The sequence below is a fragment of the Trachymyrmex cornetzi genome, unplaced genomic scaffold (assembly GCF_001594075.2).
Source record: "Trachymyrmex cornetzi isolate Tcor2-1 unplaced genomic scaffold, Tcor1.1 scaffold147, whole genome shotgun sequence".
Taxonomy (NCBI): domain Eukaryota; kingdom Metazoa; phylum Arthropoda; class Insecta; order Hymenoptera; family Formicidae; genus Trachymyrmex; species Trachymyrmex cornetzi.
The window spans coordinates 4,554,585-4,571,455 of NW_017296059.1; the positions used below are offsets into that span (position 1 = coordinate 4,554,585).

General features: G+C 31.5%; 3 protein-coding genes across 7 annotated transcripts in view; all 3 read left to right on the top strand.

Annotated features, from left to right (window-relative positions):
* LOC108757661 (GTP-binding protein Rhes) overlaps positions 1-853 on the top strand; it is a 25,726-nt gene extending 24,873 nt beyond the window's left edge. Inside the window, exons 5-6 of the mRNA XM_018502148.1 lie at positions 162-372; positions 611-853. Of these exons, the coding sequence (XP_018357650.1) occupies positions 162-372; positions 611-829 (430 nt within the window). The 3' untranslated portion in view covers positions 830-853. The remainder of the gene's footprint in view (positions 1-161; positions 373-610) is intronic.
* A 5,729-nt stretch (positions 854-6,582) lies between these two features.
* Positions 6,583-12,312, top strand: PMP34 (Peroxisomal Membrane Protein 34). 2 transcript variants are annotated; one of them, XM_018502401.1, is made up of 9 exons: positions 6,583-7,017; positions 7,894-8,167; positions 8,250-8,310; positions 9,186-9,252; positions 9,719-9,867; positions 10,452-10,565; positions 11,541-11,788; positions 11,886-11,953; positions 12,106-12,312. In XM_018502401.1, the coding sequence occupies exons 2-9, from the start codon at positions 8,096-8,098 to the stop codon at positions 12,248-12,250; spliced, it is 924 nt and encodes a 307-aa protein (XP_018357903.1). In that variant the 5' UTR covers positions 6,583-7,017; positions 7,894-8,095; the 3' UTR covers positions 12,251-12,312. The 2 variants fall into 2 exon arrangements, with proteins under 2 accessions (XP_018357903.1, XP_018357904.1); XM_018502402.1 differs by having other exon boundaries at positions 7,898-8,167.
* A 124-nt stretch (positions 12,313-12,436) lies between these two features.
* Positions 12,437-16,145, top strand: LOC108757802 (uncharacterized). 4 transcript variants are annotated; one of them, XM_018502396.1, is made up of 7 exons: positions 12,437-12,836; positions 13,448-13,910; positions 13,981-14,202; positions 14,454-14,533; positions 14,880-14,966; positions 15,064-15,324; positions 15,421-16,145. In XM_018502396.1, exons 2-7 carry the CDS (start codon positions 13,476-13,478, stop codon positions 15,668-15,670), a joined length of 1,335 nt encoding a protein of 444 aa, XP_018357898.1. In that variant the 5' UTR covers positions 12,437-12,836; positions 13,448-13,475; the 3' UTR covers positions 15,671-16,145. The 4 variants fall into 4 exon arrangements, with proteins under 4 accessions (XP_018357898.1, XP_018357899.1, XP_018357900.1 ...); XM_018502397.1 differs by having other exon boundaries at positions 14,892-14,966; XM_018502398.1 differs by having other exon boundaries at positions 14,509-14,537.
* Positions 16,146-16,871: the final 726 nt, after the last annotated feature.

The following is a 16,871-nucleotide window of genomic DNA, read 5'->3' on the forward strand; positions in this document are numbered from 1 at the left end:
CCCCTCTCCCTTTCCCCCCCTCCCTCTCCCCCCCCTCTCTCTCTCTCTCTTGCTCTTTCTTTCATTCATTAGATAAATTATCATGTAATTTATCTAAAGGTAGAACAACCAGACCCGAATCACATAGTGACTTTACTGACAAGTCTTCTATTTCGTTACAGAACGGTCACGGTGGAGGAGGCCGAGCAATATTGCGTGAGTCAAGACGAGTGCTGTATCTTTGTGGAGGCTTCTGCGAAACGGAACTATCACGTGGACGAACTTTTTTATCAATTATTCGTAGTGGCCGGTCTACCTCTTGAGATGGCCCCGAATCATCATAGAAAAGTACCGCTCACCTTTGGCTCGCCGACCATGTTGCCGCCATCGCAGGTACGTAATAACGTTCAATATAGAGTTCGATATGGCGTAAAGTAATTTGTTACAGTGTAACTTTTTTAAAATCAATTAATCAATTCTGTAATTGAAATCCGATTAGAGCTGACAAAGAGTGGAACGACGAATGATATTGTTCGTTTGGAGTCGCATCATGATCGATTAAACGCGGATTACCTCTCGTGATATCGAGGGATGGCTAAAAGGCCTAAAAAAGAGACGCTTTTGTTTCCAGCCGCGACACAAAGCCACCCTCAGTATAAAGCGTCGGCTGAGCGACGCTTGCGGCGTCGTGGCGCCGAACGTGCGCCGTCCCAGCATAAGGACGGACTTAATGATCATGCGGACGAAGACGTGTTCGCTCGCGGCCGGGAACGAGAACAATACGCCAGGATCCAGGATCACACTTAGAACAGGAAGAACGGAGTCCAGGAAGGCCTGCTCGATACAGTGATATTGCAAACGATTCTCACGCACGCGGACAAATCTCTAGAAATATGATAACGCGTTTGAAAGCGATCTTCGGGCGGGTGGGAGGGAACGAGTATTATTATTTATCTTAACTTAATTTTTTATCTTTGTTTGTTACATAATTTTATCGCGATTGAACGAAATATTCTATCTTTATTCATATTATATAAGTTATTATATATAATTGGCACATTTACTATTATTATTTAAAAAATTTTATTATTTATTATAACATTTGTTTCTTTACATCTATTATAATTTTACTAGATTACACGAGATATTCTAACCCCGTTTATATTAAGTTATTATAATTAATGCGTTTATCATCATTATTTAAAATCTTATTATCTAACATTTGCATCTTTGTCTATTATAATTTTACTAGATTGCACGAGGTTCTATCTTTGCTTATAATAAGTTATTATAATTGACGCGTTTGCGCTATTATTGTTTATAATCTTATTATCATAACATTTGCATCTTTCTCTATTATAATTTTATTAACTTGCACGAAATATTCTTATGTGCTTATATTAAATTATTATAATTAGTTTACTATCATTATCTAAAATCTTATTATCATAACGTTTACATCTTTGTTTATTATAATTCTACTTTTGCACGAGGTTTTCTAAAAATGAACGCATTTATTATCGTTATTTAAAATCTTTAATAAAATAATCTCCTTTTATGTGTGTATATATATATATATATATATATATATATTTTTTTTTTCAACGGGGCGAGAAAAACAGAGATAACTAAATTTGTCCAACGGAAACCCTACTACGAATAATGTGGATCATGCGGTTGAAACTTGCAGGTTTACAATTGTCAGACTTCACCGCAAAGACGAAGCGAAGCGAGTACTCGCGAACGAAGATCGCCAAGGGGAAATCATATTTAAAACGACCACGCTACTCGCCTTAATTAATTAATGGAATATAGCTTTAGCGTAATGTCCCGAAGGTAACACGTATAATTAACTTATAAGATGCGACCGAGCGAGAGAAAGAGACGAAGAAAGAGAGAGAGAGAGTGAGAGAGAGAGAGAGGGGGGGTAAGTCGTTACGTTAATTAATCGTTGTCGATTAAACGTTAAACGGAAAATCGATACCTCGAGTAACATAGACAAGATTGTTTGACATTCGATCGGTGGGTTCTCCGGTGGCAGCGAGATGATCGAATCGCACGAAAGAAAGCGTGTATTCCTCTTATTAGGTACAAATTTTTATCAGAATTATCCTCAACAAAGAATCCTCGCGAAGAACAGATCAATTTACGCGATCGTAAGTGAGAAGTCGAGAAGTGTCAGCGTTGTATCGATAATGAGAGAGATTGCGAAGCGTGGTGAGAAAAAGCTTTTTACCGGATTAGTTAACTGCGCCCATCGTAGCCTTATTCGAGCTCCGACACGCGAAGGAGCGACGTTTATACTTCCGCATGAGATCTAGAGCGTTGTAATTTTATTAATAGCACTTGATTCGAAGAAACGAATATTTTTTTCGATCACGTAGCGCGTCGTTCCTTCCGCTGAATTTTCCGCGCGTAGATGGATGCATTATATCGGCTTTCGTTAACGATAAATGCTCTTCAATTTGATATCATTACTTTCATAGCGTATCTCGCGTCCAATTCGCGCTCGGTTTGCCGGCTTTCGACGCGCGCGACCAACGAGACCGCATTGTTAACGACGAGATTCACGTTACATACCACATGCGTACAAAATCAATCGATACTCCCGACCTCCTTTTCTACGCATCTCGAACTTGTTGAAATGCATCGGGCGAGCATCGTACAAAATTATCGTATTATTAGATTGCGTATGCATAAAATTTAAATATAATCAGATTAAGAGAAGTACTGCCTTGGCTAAAAATAGTCAGGCACTTGTATTTTTTTCATTTATCTGGAATTCTTTTACCTGCATTGTTACTATATTGATTATTGGTATTATACATAAATTCAAAGGATTCTCGCGAATCATTTACAGTAAATATGCTAGAAATTCATTATTAAGCTAAAACTGTAAATGATGGTCAATAATGTGCCCAATATTTTTGGCCAAGGCTATACGTATGTAGATTTAAATTCGAAACTGACGCGCCCGATGTTAGCAACAAAGGATTTATTCGTGAATCTTTTACGCAGTTTTAGCTTTTCTTCTATGAAATTGTAAAATGAAAGCGGGTAAGTATATTTATTCAATAAGCGGAAGTTACTCAATGAATGGAGATCTTGTTGGAATTTTGTGAAATTTGTCCGTCTTAGTTTACAGAGATATACTTTTCCTACATTATAGCTCATCCGATAGGTCTCGAAGGATGATATACTATAGGCACGTAGATCTCTCTGTGTGTGTGAGTATTCGAGATGTGGATAAGTGTTCTTTCTCTTCCCATAGACTCGGCTATAGTTACTCTCTAAGGTACAATTGACTTGACCAATTAGGCAGCCCGTAAGTCGACTCCAACCGAAAACAAGCGCGAAGCTTTATTTAGTCGACTTACAGCTGCGAGTGGTAAGGATAAGCAAAAAAGAAAAAAGAAATGGTTAGTCGCGACGTGCACAATCATGTTCGCATTTTGTATCGAATAAATGACATTTTCTCCACGTCCTTGCACGATTTTTTTAGCCGTACGTACATCCACTCCCGAAATAAAACGGATATTGAAAAACCTACGAATATATTTTCGCACAGCCTACATTAATGCATCGACCCGCAAGATGAGAAATCGTTTGCTCCTATCGCCTCGAGCGAGAAATTGACTTAAACCAGATTTCCGTCATTAACGCCGTAGGCTGCGATTTGTCGATTATCACCCCCGGCGAAGTACTCTATCTTATTGGTTTGATCGATAACTCGTTAGTTGAATTTTCTCAGATATTAATCGCGCTTCGATATGGTTGGGTAGAAATATAATTCACAATGAGATGAATACGATACGAATCTATGCAAGCGCTTATTAGATTTTCGAGAAAATCTCATTGCATGTTGAAGTAATTTTGACGGGAACATTTTTGATTGCGGTTAAGAAAAACAATAAAATTTGTCTAAAATAAGAATAATAATAATAGTGACTTTATTGAAGTGCAGTACAAAGAAACGAAATTATACGGCAATAATTGTACACAACGCAAAATGAAAAAAGAGATGTACATTCAAAAGGAGAACAATAAAATGTTGCCTAAATCTGAACCTAAAAACTAAAGTTAAATAAATTGAAATCAATAAATGTAGTATAAGATATACGATGGTAACAATAAATGTTAATAATGTTAAAAGAAATAAACTGAAAGTTACATAGAAAGAAAATATAAATAAACAGAAAAAATATATTAAAAGATATATAAAATGCATAAAGGATAATTAAATTAAAGTAAGATATAAGTGATAAATATAAAATAATTAAATATAAAAAAAAAAAGTGCAAATTTGACATGTGTTAGACGTATTATTAATGCGTATTTGATGTTCAATTGACGTTTAATTGACGCAATATTTAATTGACATGACAGGTATTCGGAAAATAGGAAATATATCTTTATAATTAATATTGACCTTTTGTGTTTCTCGTACATTCTCTCGCGTTTTTTTTTCAATAACAAAGAAAGAATCAATATGTTATTCAATATCAATGATATTAAAAGCTCTTTGTTATTCGAAAGCTAATACAAGTTTGAGTTCAATAAAACTGAAACAAAGAGACGTGAATGAGTTTTTGTCGCTCGTTTGAAAGCAGCATGGCAACACACAAAAATAGGAAATACTCGAGATAATTGTGTTAAAAATACAGCGTCAAAGTACGCTAGGATTTTTTCAACTTGATGGAAAACTTAAAAATGTATATATTGCTTCGTATATATAAATATTTGTCTATTAAAAGGTTCAGCAAATCTTTAATATTAATATACTTTATGTATTACAATTTTCTCTAAAAGAACTACACTTTAAAGTAGCAAATTAACATTTATAAATAGAAGTGATGTTATTATAAAACTTTTGTATAAAACATTTTTTGATATCTTGAATAGTCTTTGAGATGTAAAAACAACTAACCGCTTTGATTCTATTCCTGAGGTGACTCTATCCCTTAAAACCTTTTTTTCACGTTTTTTCGCGAAACTGATGGTTTCTATTTATATGACATAGATGTACAAAAAATTTCATTAAAATCAGAATTTAACATTTTGAGAGGTCAAAACTTTTTTGTGAGTTCAAAACTGAAAATTGATGGTCAGATTCAAAAGGGAAAACATTTCTGAACATTAAAAAAAAATATAAAACATTTGCAGTGAAAATTTTAAGAAAAGGTAGCATTTACAGATCATATTAGGTACATATTACCCACAAAACGAGTAGGTCTTATTGAATGCTAAGTCATAAACAGTCTGGTTACTTTCTATTTAGTTTAATTTTATTTGTTTATATCAACTTCTTTATCTTGTTTTATTTAGTCATGATTTCTTAGCAATAGTTTCATTTAACTTGATTCTTGAGGAGGATAAATAGACTGGCGTAAGCATAAATATTAATTTTACTGACAACATGTACCATAAAATGGAAATTTCCCACGAGAGACTTTCAGTGAAAGACTTAATAAAACGGCTTTCCAACCTTTGCAATATAAAATTTACGCTTTCAAAAACGATTTACATGACTTGCAGAATCTTCGAAAAAGGAATCTACCACACACGTTAACAGTGTTTTCGATTTAGTAGAAGAGTGATAATTGCACTACGCGCGCATTCCACTCCGTCGTGGAATGTTTAATTAAACTCTGACGAGAAGTTGGAGAATTCCCGACACTATGCGACACACTGGAGATCTCTATACGTCACACAATTTGCATCTTTGTTAAGGCGATATTGGTTTTATTTATCCCGTGTTTATGCGCGTCTTTCTTTTCATTTTCAGAAAACTGCTATTACGGAAGAATCTGATATTAGAATATTGAAAACATCACTTATCTTTATACAAAGCATTTTTTAATATAGTTAGAAGAATTATTAAGAAGCACAGTAAAAAGCAAAAATGTGGAAATGATAAAAATCTTATTCGTGATTGTTATATCTGAGCACATGTCAATATACTATTAATAACAAATTTTCTACGAGATTAATGCAATTAAATGTAATTAATATTTATATATACAAACATAATATATTTCTGTTCACTAGAATAATTGTAAACCATCGAATAGTTAAATTATACAAAAATTAACATTAGGATATAAGATATTAAAGTATAAGAGTAAATAATCTACATAAAAATATATCTCTAAGACGCAAATTATCATATTAAAAAAAACGCATTAGAAATTTTTATGTCTTCTAAATTATGTTTTAAATTAAAAAAAATTCTTCGACATATACGTGAAGTTTATTTTTACACGAAATTATAAGATCTAAATTGTATAATTTTAAAAAAAGTTTTCACGTTTCCATATTTTTTCAAAGAAAAAGGTTTTCAAACGTTAATATCGCGTGACTTTGAATCATACATAAATATGCTAAAATTCAGATTATATGCATTTGGAGCTTCAACAGAGCATCGCGTTTCGACGAGGTAATGCGTATTTTCGCGCAATTTCCGCGTTTGACCCTTTTCCCTCATTTCAACAGAATAGGTGAATTGCTAAACCACCGGCAAATCACCCTCCGGCCAACGCGCATGCACGCCTTTACCCAACATCGACCTTTCCACTCCTAGTCATGCGCTTTGAGAGCGCAAGCGTGTTGGCCATTACGTGCGCTTCTTACAGAAATACGTCGGCAATCGTTCGCAACACAAAAAGTAGCCGCGCAACCGATAACGTTCCTCCGATTATTCTGTACGAAGATAAACGTGCGACTCTCTACGTTGGAGCAACTCGACGGCAGTCGTGAGCCAAGCGCGAGTCGTGAAGGCCATCGTTGAATGCGTGTGTGTCATGGTCTTCCTCTTATATAAGTGCCGTCATCACAGAATTACACGACAGTGTCAGTGCGTTCGTTCACCACGAAGCGAACAGTCGCATGGTAGATAAACGCTCTCTGCTGTATCGTGTAATTGAGACTTCCGCTGCCTACTCGATACAAAATTTACAGAGCTAAATGTAACAGTGTAAAGTGCAATGATTTTACTTATTTCTTTATTTACATTTGTATCAGCTCTACAGACTCAATGAGGTAATTATAACAAAAATATTTGTTAGAGAGGATCAATAAATTGATGTACTTATTTTTAAAAATTACATAATCGTAAGTTTTTTGAAAACAAGAATTGGTGTCACCAGAAATAAATTAAGAAATTGAATAAAAACACTTAAAGAATTGTATACTTTTCTAATATTTTTCTTAGTCAAATTCTTACGTAAATCAATATAGAAAATGAAACAAATCTTATTTGAAATATTCCCAAGTAGAATAATAAGTTATGATAACATCAAATAAATGACGTTAAATGAATCGTAAATGATTAAAAAGTAATAATTATTTTGATGTTATTCTGACGTCATGATGATTTATGTTCTACTTGATATATGTCATTTATGTGTTATAAAATTTTTTTCTTTTCTTTATATTCTCAAATAAAATATGTAATATAAAATACATAAAAAATACAAACATAAAAAAATTTAAGTAAAAAAATCTTGAGATGTAAGTAAATTAACATTTTGTATTTGCTATTGTCTACGTTATTGTCTTATGTTTTTTACTGATTGATCGACAGCGATTTGCTTCAGTTTTTTGTTGTGCTATAGCTTAAACAATATTCATGCTGACGCCTCATCATTTGCATATTGCACTTTCTCATTTCCATGTAATCATTTATGTAAATCTTGTTTGTACATATTAAAATAAAATAAAATAAAATGAAAAGCAAAATAAAATAAAATTAAGTATAAAAATAATTTTATTAATTATTGAAATTAATAATTCATTATTTCTCTCTCTCTCTTATATTTAATTAAATAATTATGTTACAATCAAATAAGGGATTTAAAAAATAATGTTCTGATTTGAAACATTACATATTTAGTTTTAGAAAACCTATTTTTTCAGAAAGATTGTTTTAAGAAAACTGTTTTATGAGTGCCATTGGATCGATTGAGATATTCTGCAATGACGTGTTATTGCAACGTGTTACTTGAATTGCGTTACCTGCGATAACGCGAATTTTATTACTTGAGATAACGAATATAACGTCGTGTTGTATTACACAATTCCTGAGGCCAATATAACTCGCGTTGGGAACGCCATAAAAATGAGTGGAAACGGACAGAATAGAAACATCTTTACGTACGACACGCTGGTGCACGCGATATCCGGTGCAGTGGTGAGTTTATATTTGATACGTCAGAAATCTTACACGTGTTACTTCATCGTTGTGGGATAACTTTGACATTTTAACATTTCAGGGTAGCGTCGTCGCGATGGCAGCCTTTTATCCTTTAGATACTGTGCGAAGCCGTTTACAATGTAAGCAGATTCGCGCCTGTCAGATACATGACAAATCAATTATGCACTCGTTTCCTCCGCGATGCATTGAAACGAGACATCGGCAAGCCGACCTTCAGTTTCATTAAATGCGATGTCACTCCTGGACAATATTCTGCTACTTTATTGTCACGATCTCGTTACCATTAAATGCTTGTATCGATAACATTACGCTAAATGCACATTATATTTGGTTATCATTTTAATTGTCGACGTTTACGCTATTTAAGCATACATTTTATATAATTTTTCATTCAGAATTTATCTAAATGCATTTGTCATCATAAGTTGATGCATAAATTCCGTAACAAATTTAACATACTGAGAGACAAAGGAATAAAGAAAGTAATGAAAGGAACAATTTTTTCAAGCGTACATAAAGCGAATTTTATGGACGTTTAAAAATGAATTTGCAATTTGTGCCACAATTCAAAATAGGAATCTAATATTTATAATGTTATGCGCCTTGTAAAACATTTAAAAAAAAATTAGAAGACAAACATAAAATATATAGATACGTATATTACAGTAGATAAATATGATAATTAGAAGTCATCCTGTATATTAAATATATTAAATGTTTATATTAAATATAAATTTATATATTTTTTTAAATTTATTTATATTTGTATATTTCAGGAAGGCAATAAATTTATTTTGTAAATTTTATAACGCGCGGTAAATAGAGATATGATTGCAATGCTTCATGAAGAATTAAAAAGAATGATATTGCTCAAGTTCAAAAATTAAGGCACGCGTTTTATTTTCTTATGATAATTACTTATACATAATTACTCAACTTTTATCTTTCACTTCATTCAGTAATCTCATTAACCAACCTGTTCTTCTGCTTACAGTGGAAGAAGGACGTCAATCAAAAAATACATTGGCTGTTATACGAGAACTCATTGCGAAAGAAGGACCGTACGTATACATTACGTATATACCTTAAATATGTATTTTCTCAAAGCGAGCCCTATATATGTCTTGAACAAATGAATGAAACGCGTCGTACAAACTACGACAAATATATTCAGAAACCAGTTTCTCCTTGGTTCACAGATTCTAGCATAAATAAATACGTTAACAAGGAATTACTCATGACATAATAACGCAGGTGTTGTAATATTCCCGTAAATATATTGCGCAGAATGAATTTGGGCCCATATTTGATTAGCTGTTTCCAGTATATGTTACCGCTTTATCCGCAACTTTACACCTATATATAAAAATGCATTTGGACTCAAATTTGATTGATTGTTTTTAATATTGTTATTGCCATTATGCGCAATGTTACATCTGTTTTCTTAAATCATGAAATTATTCCTTTTGCGTTATCATATTTTTAAAATACTCACATAACTTAATTATCTTCATTCATCTTTTTAAGATATACCCTGTACAGAGGTATCGTCCCTGTTCTACAAAGCTTATGTGCGAGTAACTTTGTTTATTTCTACACATTCCACGGCTTAAAAGAACTGAGAAGCAAAAGGAATCAAACAGCTGGTAGTGACTTGCTTCTCGCGTCAATCGCTGGTACGGCTTCTCGTCAACAGAATCAATGTTTCGCGTAATAAGATTCGATTTCTCTTTGCAAATAATCAGAGCACTGAAAGTTGTTTAATTACAAATGATTGGAAAAACATAGAAAATAACCAAAATAAAATAAGCAGTATTTAGAGACATATACGTTTCGATTTAAACATATATATTATATTTTAAAAGGATTTTAATCGGAGATTTAATTATAAAGATAAATAATCATTTTAATGACATTAAAAGAGATATATTGGATTATGCAGGAAAATCGATAAGAGAAAAATAAGCAATACTCAGATAAATTTTTCTACAAGAAAATATACACTGTAAAAGGTAAAATGTTAATTTTAACTTAGATGTATAGTGGACTTTCTGAGACACGCAAACATGTTAAAATTAACATTTTTGTGTTAAGTTTAACATTTTTGCATGTCTCAGAAATTCTATTATACGTCTTTAAGTTAAAATTAATGTTTTATTATTTATAATGTAATCTTCGATTTTAACGGAAGAATTTTGCTATGTGTAACTGGTGAAAAATCTTGGGACATTTTATATACTTATATATATGTTTATACTAGGTGTTATCAATGTCCTCATCACGACACCTCTATGGGTTGTGAACACGAGATTGAAGATGAGGGGCGTTGGATTAACTCTAGAAAGAAATAACAACGAATATGCTACTCTGTATGGTACGTTAGCATACATTCCGTATAAAAATTATATTCGCGAGTATTTATTTAGATAGTCGATATTGACTATTTAAATAACTTTTATTTTTAAATATTTTTGTATTTTCAACACTAGTGATTCCAATCACACTTTGTTTAAAAATCAAACAATACATATCGTATATATATAACGATATTAATGCAGTACAAACATATCTTTTATTTAATGCAATGTGTCAACAAATACATTCACAAAAACACGTTTGATATGTCGTTCATTTGCTTCATTACTTGAAACAATTATGATATTCAATAAACGTGACACTTCGTTATCAAAAAAAAATTAATCTCATAGAGATTATGATAAATTAGAAATTCGTAAATGAATGTATTATTAATGAAATAGTTAAAGAAATTATTTTTCTTCTTCAAAATTATCTCTCGCTATCATAAAAAATTTACTTATTAATATGCTGATCATTTATTATTCGAAAATATTTTTACATTAATTAACATATATTCATATACATATATATGTTAATTAAAGTAAAAATAGCCTCGAACGATAAATGCACAGAAAAAAAGATTTCTTTGAATTTAATAAATTTTATTGTATCCAAATAAATTTGTTATTTGGAATGGTCCAAACAAACCAATGTTTGAGTCAATAAGTGCGATTGTTTGAATTTGAAATATCTTTGTCTTAAATACATGATTCGTTTGAGCAGATAATGTCTATTTTCGGTATTCACGTGATCAAACTGCACAAACATAATTCATATAGCACATGCCACATGTTTTTCATTAAAAACGAAAAAGTTTTTAACAACTTTTAGTGATTTAGAGAAAGTAATTATTCATCATAATTCTTCATAATTCTTTGAATAGACAAATTAAATTATAAAATTAATAATGTCTTAAATTAAGAAAAACTTTCTATATTTATATTATATTAAGTATTAGGTTGTTTCTTTCTAATGTCATTGCGTTTTACAGATGGTCTCGTGCACATATGGAAGTATGAAGGTTTGAGACAGCTATGGGCGGGAACGTTGCCGAGTCTTGTACTTGTTACGAATCCGGCCATCCAATTTATGACATATGAGAGCATTAAGAGAAGAGTTTTGGCGTCTTTTGGGGATGTTCAACCACCGGCATGGATTTTCTTCATTATAGGAGCGATAGCGAAAGCGGTTGCCACGGTGATGACATATCCTTTACAACTTGTGCAAACGAAGTTGAGGGTATCGTATATTATTGACATTCTTAGTTTGGTTGAGAAAAAATAAAAAAAAATTTAAGAAAAAGTATTTTTTAATCACTAAACCATTGTAATTTCAGCATGGCTATAAATATCCTAATCTACCCCCAGACGCAGGCACGTTGCAAATACTATTTTACATTCTGAAGTAAGTATATAAAAAAATACTACATAAATATTGTAATCTATTTTACATTTTAGCTTTGCAATTTGTAAAGCTGCAATTTTACGCAGCGAAAGAAAGCTGGCTTTTTATTCTCACTTCAGTATTATATTAATGTAAGTATTTTTTGCTCGTAGGAAACAAGGAATAAGTGGCTTATTTAAAGGCATGGAGGCAAAACTTTTGCAGACTATCCTCACTGCCGCTTTGATGTTCCTAGCTTACGAGAAAATTGCACGATTTGTTTTCCGAATACTTTTGCATAAACCTAATCTCAGATAACGATTCGTTCCCAGTATTACGAAATAACCTTGAGTCTCAAATCTTAAATAAAAAATTTTGTACATTCCTGTATTTTATCTTCTTTGTATAATTTTATGGATAGATATAATAAAATGGTATTGAATTTATATACCATACATATATCATAAAATGCAATTAAATATTTCGATTTTCGATAATCGAGTTGGCGTCATTGAAATGTGCATAACTTTATATCGAGTCCGACGATAATGTGTGAAAAGAAAATGGTTAATTGGACAATAGAATTTGCAGAAGTATCTAAAAAAATGTGATCATACTTGTATAGGATACTGGCGAGTTCACGAAAATCGCAGCATCGCTTTCGGTCGCAATTTCGGTACAAGTTGAATAACTTGGTGTCGCCGCTTCTACAAACGCGTAAAGAAAATACGGGACAACAAGATGAAGATTCGAAATACGTAAATGTCACGGCATGTTGCGAACACTCCCGCAAGATCGATCGCAAGCGATCTGAGGCGATATTAAAATTTCTGACTAAACTTAAAATAGTCAAGTCATCGAAGAGTCAGGTGCAGTATTACGATTGCAAATCTGCGGCTTCCAAGTAAGTATTTGTTGTGCAAATAAAATATAATGCATGTGCATTTTCAATATGGAAAATAGAAACATAAGCAGAATACATTATAAATATCCTTACGTTCTTTTGTGAATAAGATGTTAATAACATTCCTTAAATATGAGAATATTTCTATAAGTGAGTTAAAAATATTTAAATTTAAGTAAAAAAAGTATTGTTTGATTACGAAATTGTTGTAATAAGTATTTCATACATTTACGATACTTCCGATGTATTATAATTTGTCATATTATTAGCTCGTTTTTAATAATGAGAAATTACAAATTAACAAAAAACTAATAAGTTTTTATAGACTCCTTAAATTAAAACAATTTATAAAAAACATAAAACATACAGTACAGGCAATAGGAGTCAACGCTGGTTGTCCAATTAGCGCAATTCTTCTTATTACTAAAAATATAAACCTTGACTTTGAACGTTTCCACTCATGGTTTTAATACTACGTTTACACTCGTTTATAATATTCACTAAATTTATTGAAAAGATAATTATATATAATAGTTTATTATATATAACAAAAAATAATTATATATAATAAAAACAATAACATTAATTAATAATAAAGATTGATTTTAAAGTTGTAGCATTAGTCATGCTGGAGATACGATGAATCCATCATTGCGTCGCAATACGTGTGAAAATGTGATCAATAAAGAACCGATTGGCTCGACGATTGCTGCAAAAAGTAAACTAGAACCGAAATCCCCTGTCATAGCCTATGATTATGAGGCAGCTATCAGTCAGCCTGACATTCCAATATGCTCAAATATTGATAATAACACGCTGAACCCAAGTTGGTCAGAGCAAAGTGATGAATTGTCAGCGCCGACCAAGAAAAGAAATTTTTATGTTCGTGGAAAAACGGGTTTGACTACTAAAAAGAAAGGAATTGTTTTTAAATCGAAGATACAAGCAAAAAAGGTTACTCACATTAAAAAAGAATTGATACCTTCCTCAAAAATTATTCGAAACGTTGAAAATTATATACAGAAAAATAATGACGACGGAGTTACTCCAAATTGCCATATGCCACTTAACCAAGTTTGTTTTCATATAATCTCTCTATTTTAAATTTACCGACAGTATAATTAATCTGTATAATATTCTAAAGAATTTGGTGCTTTCTCGAGATGTTCGAAAGTCGCCAGAAATCGCAAAAAATGGCAAAAATCTTACGAGCAAAGCTACCAGCGTTTTTCAAGAAAATTTTAATAAAATTAATAAAGATACAAAATCAGGTGCTCCTCAAAATATCAGTAAAATTCCACGAATAAAACCACCGATAAAACCGAATTCCTTTTTATCTACACATGGAGAATCTCCTGTTTATCCGGTATACATAGTTACATATTTATTTGTCTGAAGAGAGTATTAATGTGTTTTAGCACACTGAAAAAATGTTTGGTTAAATTAATTGAAATTCTGATTAAAAACAGACAAAAAACAAATTAAAATTTTCTCTTTAAATCAATTTTAATTGTGATAATTGGTATTCTCATTGATACAATAATCAGAATCTTCTAGTTTGTTTATTTTCACAGACATTTTTCTCAATGCATATCTTTAATTAATTTTAACTGACAGAGTGCAAAATTATCATTAAAAAATGAATTAAAATTTTCCACGGAATTTGTCGCAGTCAATGAAGAAGAAAAGATATTCGAGTACGTGAGTAAAATGAAAAGATAATTTCCATTTAGAAGATAACTGCACTGACAAATAATTATTAAATTTATGTTTATTTTTACATTCGTATATAAGAAATGTAATTAGATTTTCTTAGTTATAAATATTAGTAATTAGTTTTTGGAATAATTACTTATTTTTTATATTTTTTATATTTTTGTCCTATTTATTTTATTTTTCCTACTTATTTTCGTTTTATTGATTATTTTATCATTTAATATGTAATAATTAAATAATAAAAAACAGCTTGCTTGTATAATTTAAAATATAAAATCATTTAAAATATTAAATAATTTGTATTAAATGTATATGTAACTTTATCAGATTGGAAAATAGTTCGAAGAGGGAAACTTTATACGCACTGGACTATAAAAAAACCAAAAACATTTTACCAATCCTTAATGAAAACTCGTAAGTTGAATCTTTTAAAAAATGAATGTATTCATAATTCATAATTTCACGTTTTTATGTTGAAAAAGACTGCCAACAAGTGAAATTTTTTGCTTAGAAATTTTTGGTGTCCCGAGAAAAGTTCAGAGATGGATGCTGATGAAGAATTCGAGGGAGATCTGTTGACTTCGACAAAAGAATCGCCGGTCATTACAAGCGCTGGCGATGATCCGCGTTCTGCCACATTATTAAAAAGCTTGGCTCTAAAATGTGAATGTCGATCATGCAATGATCATAAATACGCTTCTACTGTTCGTACTGATCAACATACCGAGACCGAATCTTGGATCTCTCCAGAGATAGAAAGCACGAGAAAATGGTAGAAAAAGATTTCATTCATTTAAAAAAATGCAGAAAACTCGATTTTTAAATTATGTTTAAACTATTACATCTGTATGCTGTAATTTCTATGTAGGAAATCAATGAGACATCGTAAATTCATCGATGCGAGTTCCGAAGATTTGGACTTGTTACCGAATTATAATACTATTAATTATAACAAGACAAACGGGAAGAATAATGGGTCGAATTTTGCGGGTCATATTACGAAACAATCCTCAATAGTTAACCACACAAAAATGAAAACTTATCAGAAGACCAATTTTTTTAATGTCTTCTTCGATATTGTTTTTTGGCCTTTCGTTTTCCTTCGCGCAAAACAATAACTCATTACCATGTATAGAATTATAAATCCCTGTTACTTATTATTACGTAGCTTGTTGATACTTTGATGCATTGTATGTAATCTTAGAACATTAATACTGAAAGGGCCATACCATATCTGACCAATGTAATAAAAGTGTCTCCAACATCTATCTATCTTTGTCTGAAAGCTTGTTGCTGTGCGCTTGTGCGTGATTTATATATGAGCTTTGAACGTATACATATATATGTTTCAAGGCGAGAGCGGTGAGAATATAACACTCTTGACACTACATATAATAATAATCGACGCATGCGCATTACGGTGAAGTATTCAGACAAGGACAGATAGATATTGGAGCCATCGACAATCATCTATGATCCTTCCAGTATATATGTTCTAAGTATGTAATATTATGATAATGAGAACATGAACGAAAAACATCCTTGAAATTTATAAAAACATGGATTTAATGTATTATAAATCATTTCTAACATAACGCGTTTATTATTATAGAGTTATTATTGTTTATTTCTTTTCAATTTTTAATAAAACCAAATAAATTAAAAATAAAATAAAAATGATGCGTATAATACATTATACGGACATGTTATACAATAATTGATTGTTGCAAAATTATTAGTTGCAATAGCAGTTGACACGGAAAGTTTCAGTTGTGTTGCAGGGACCTTTCAATGTGTGTGTGTGTGTGTATGTGTGTGTCTCAATTATGTATCATCACGTTTGTAATATTTTTGAGATTATCTTCTTTGAAATCTTACAATTGCAATATTTCTGCAATTACATAGATTAAAACCTCATGCCTAAAATGTTCCTGTAACGTATAGTTTTTTCAACGTCATAAATGCAAAGTTTCTAAGAGATTTCTGAAACCTCCAATTAATAATTGCAGATATAGCTTTCACCAATCGAGCGATCATACTTACACACACTCACGAACGCACACTCGTATGCAACATAGATAAGATCTTTTAGTAAATAAGGTGCTTAGTGAGAGGAAGAAGAGAGAAGAAGTTACATGTTTGCAGAAGAACATCACAAAATATGTATATAGATTAACAAAAAATGTTTTATATCGGAGAGAGAGGGGGGAGGGGGGAAAGGAGGGAGGGAGGGAGAGAGAGGGGGGGAGAGAGAAGATTCTAAAAAATTTTATATACATTTACTTGCAGATGTTTTATCAGATGATTTTTGCGAAAAAA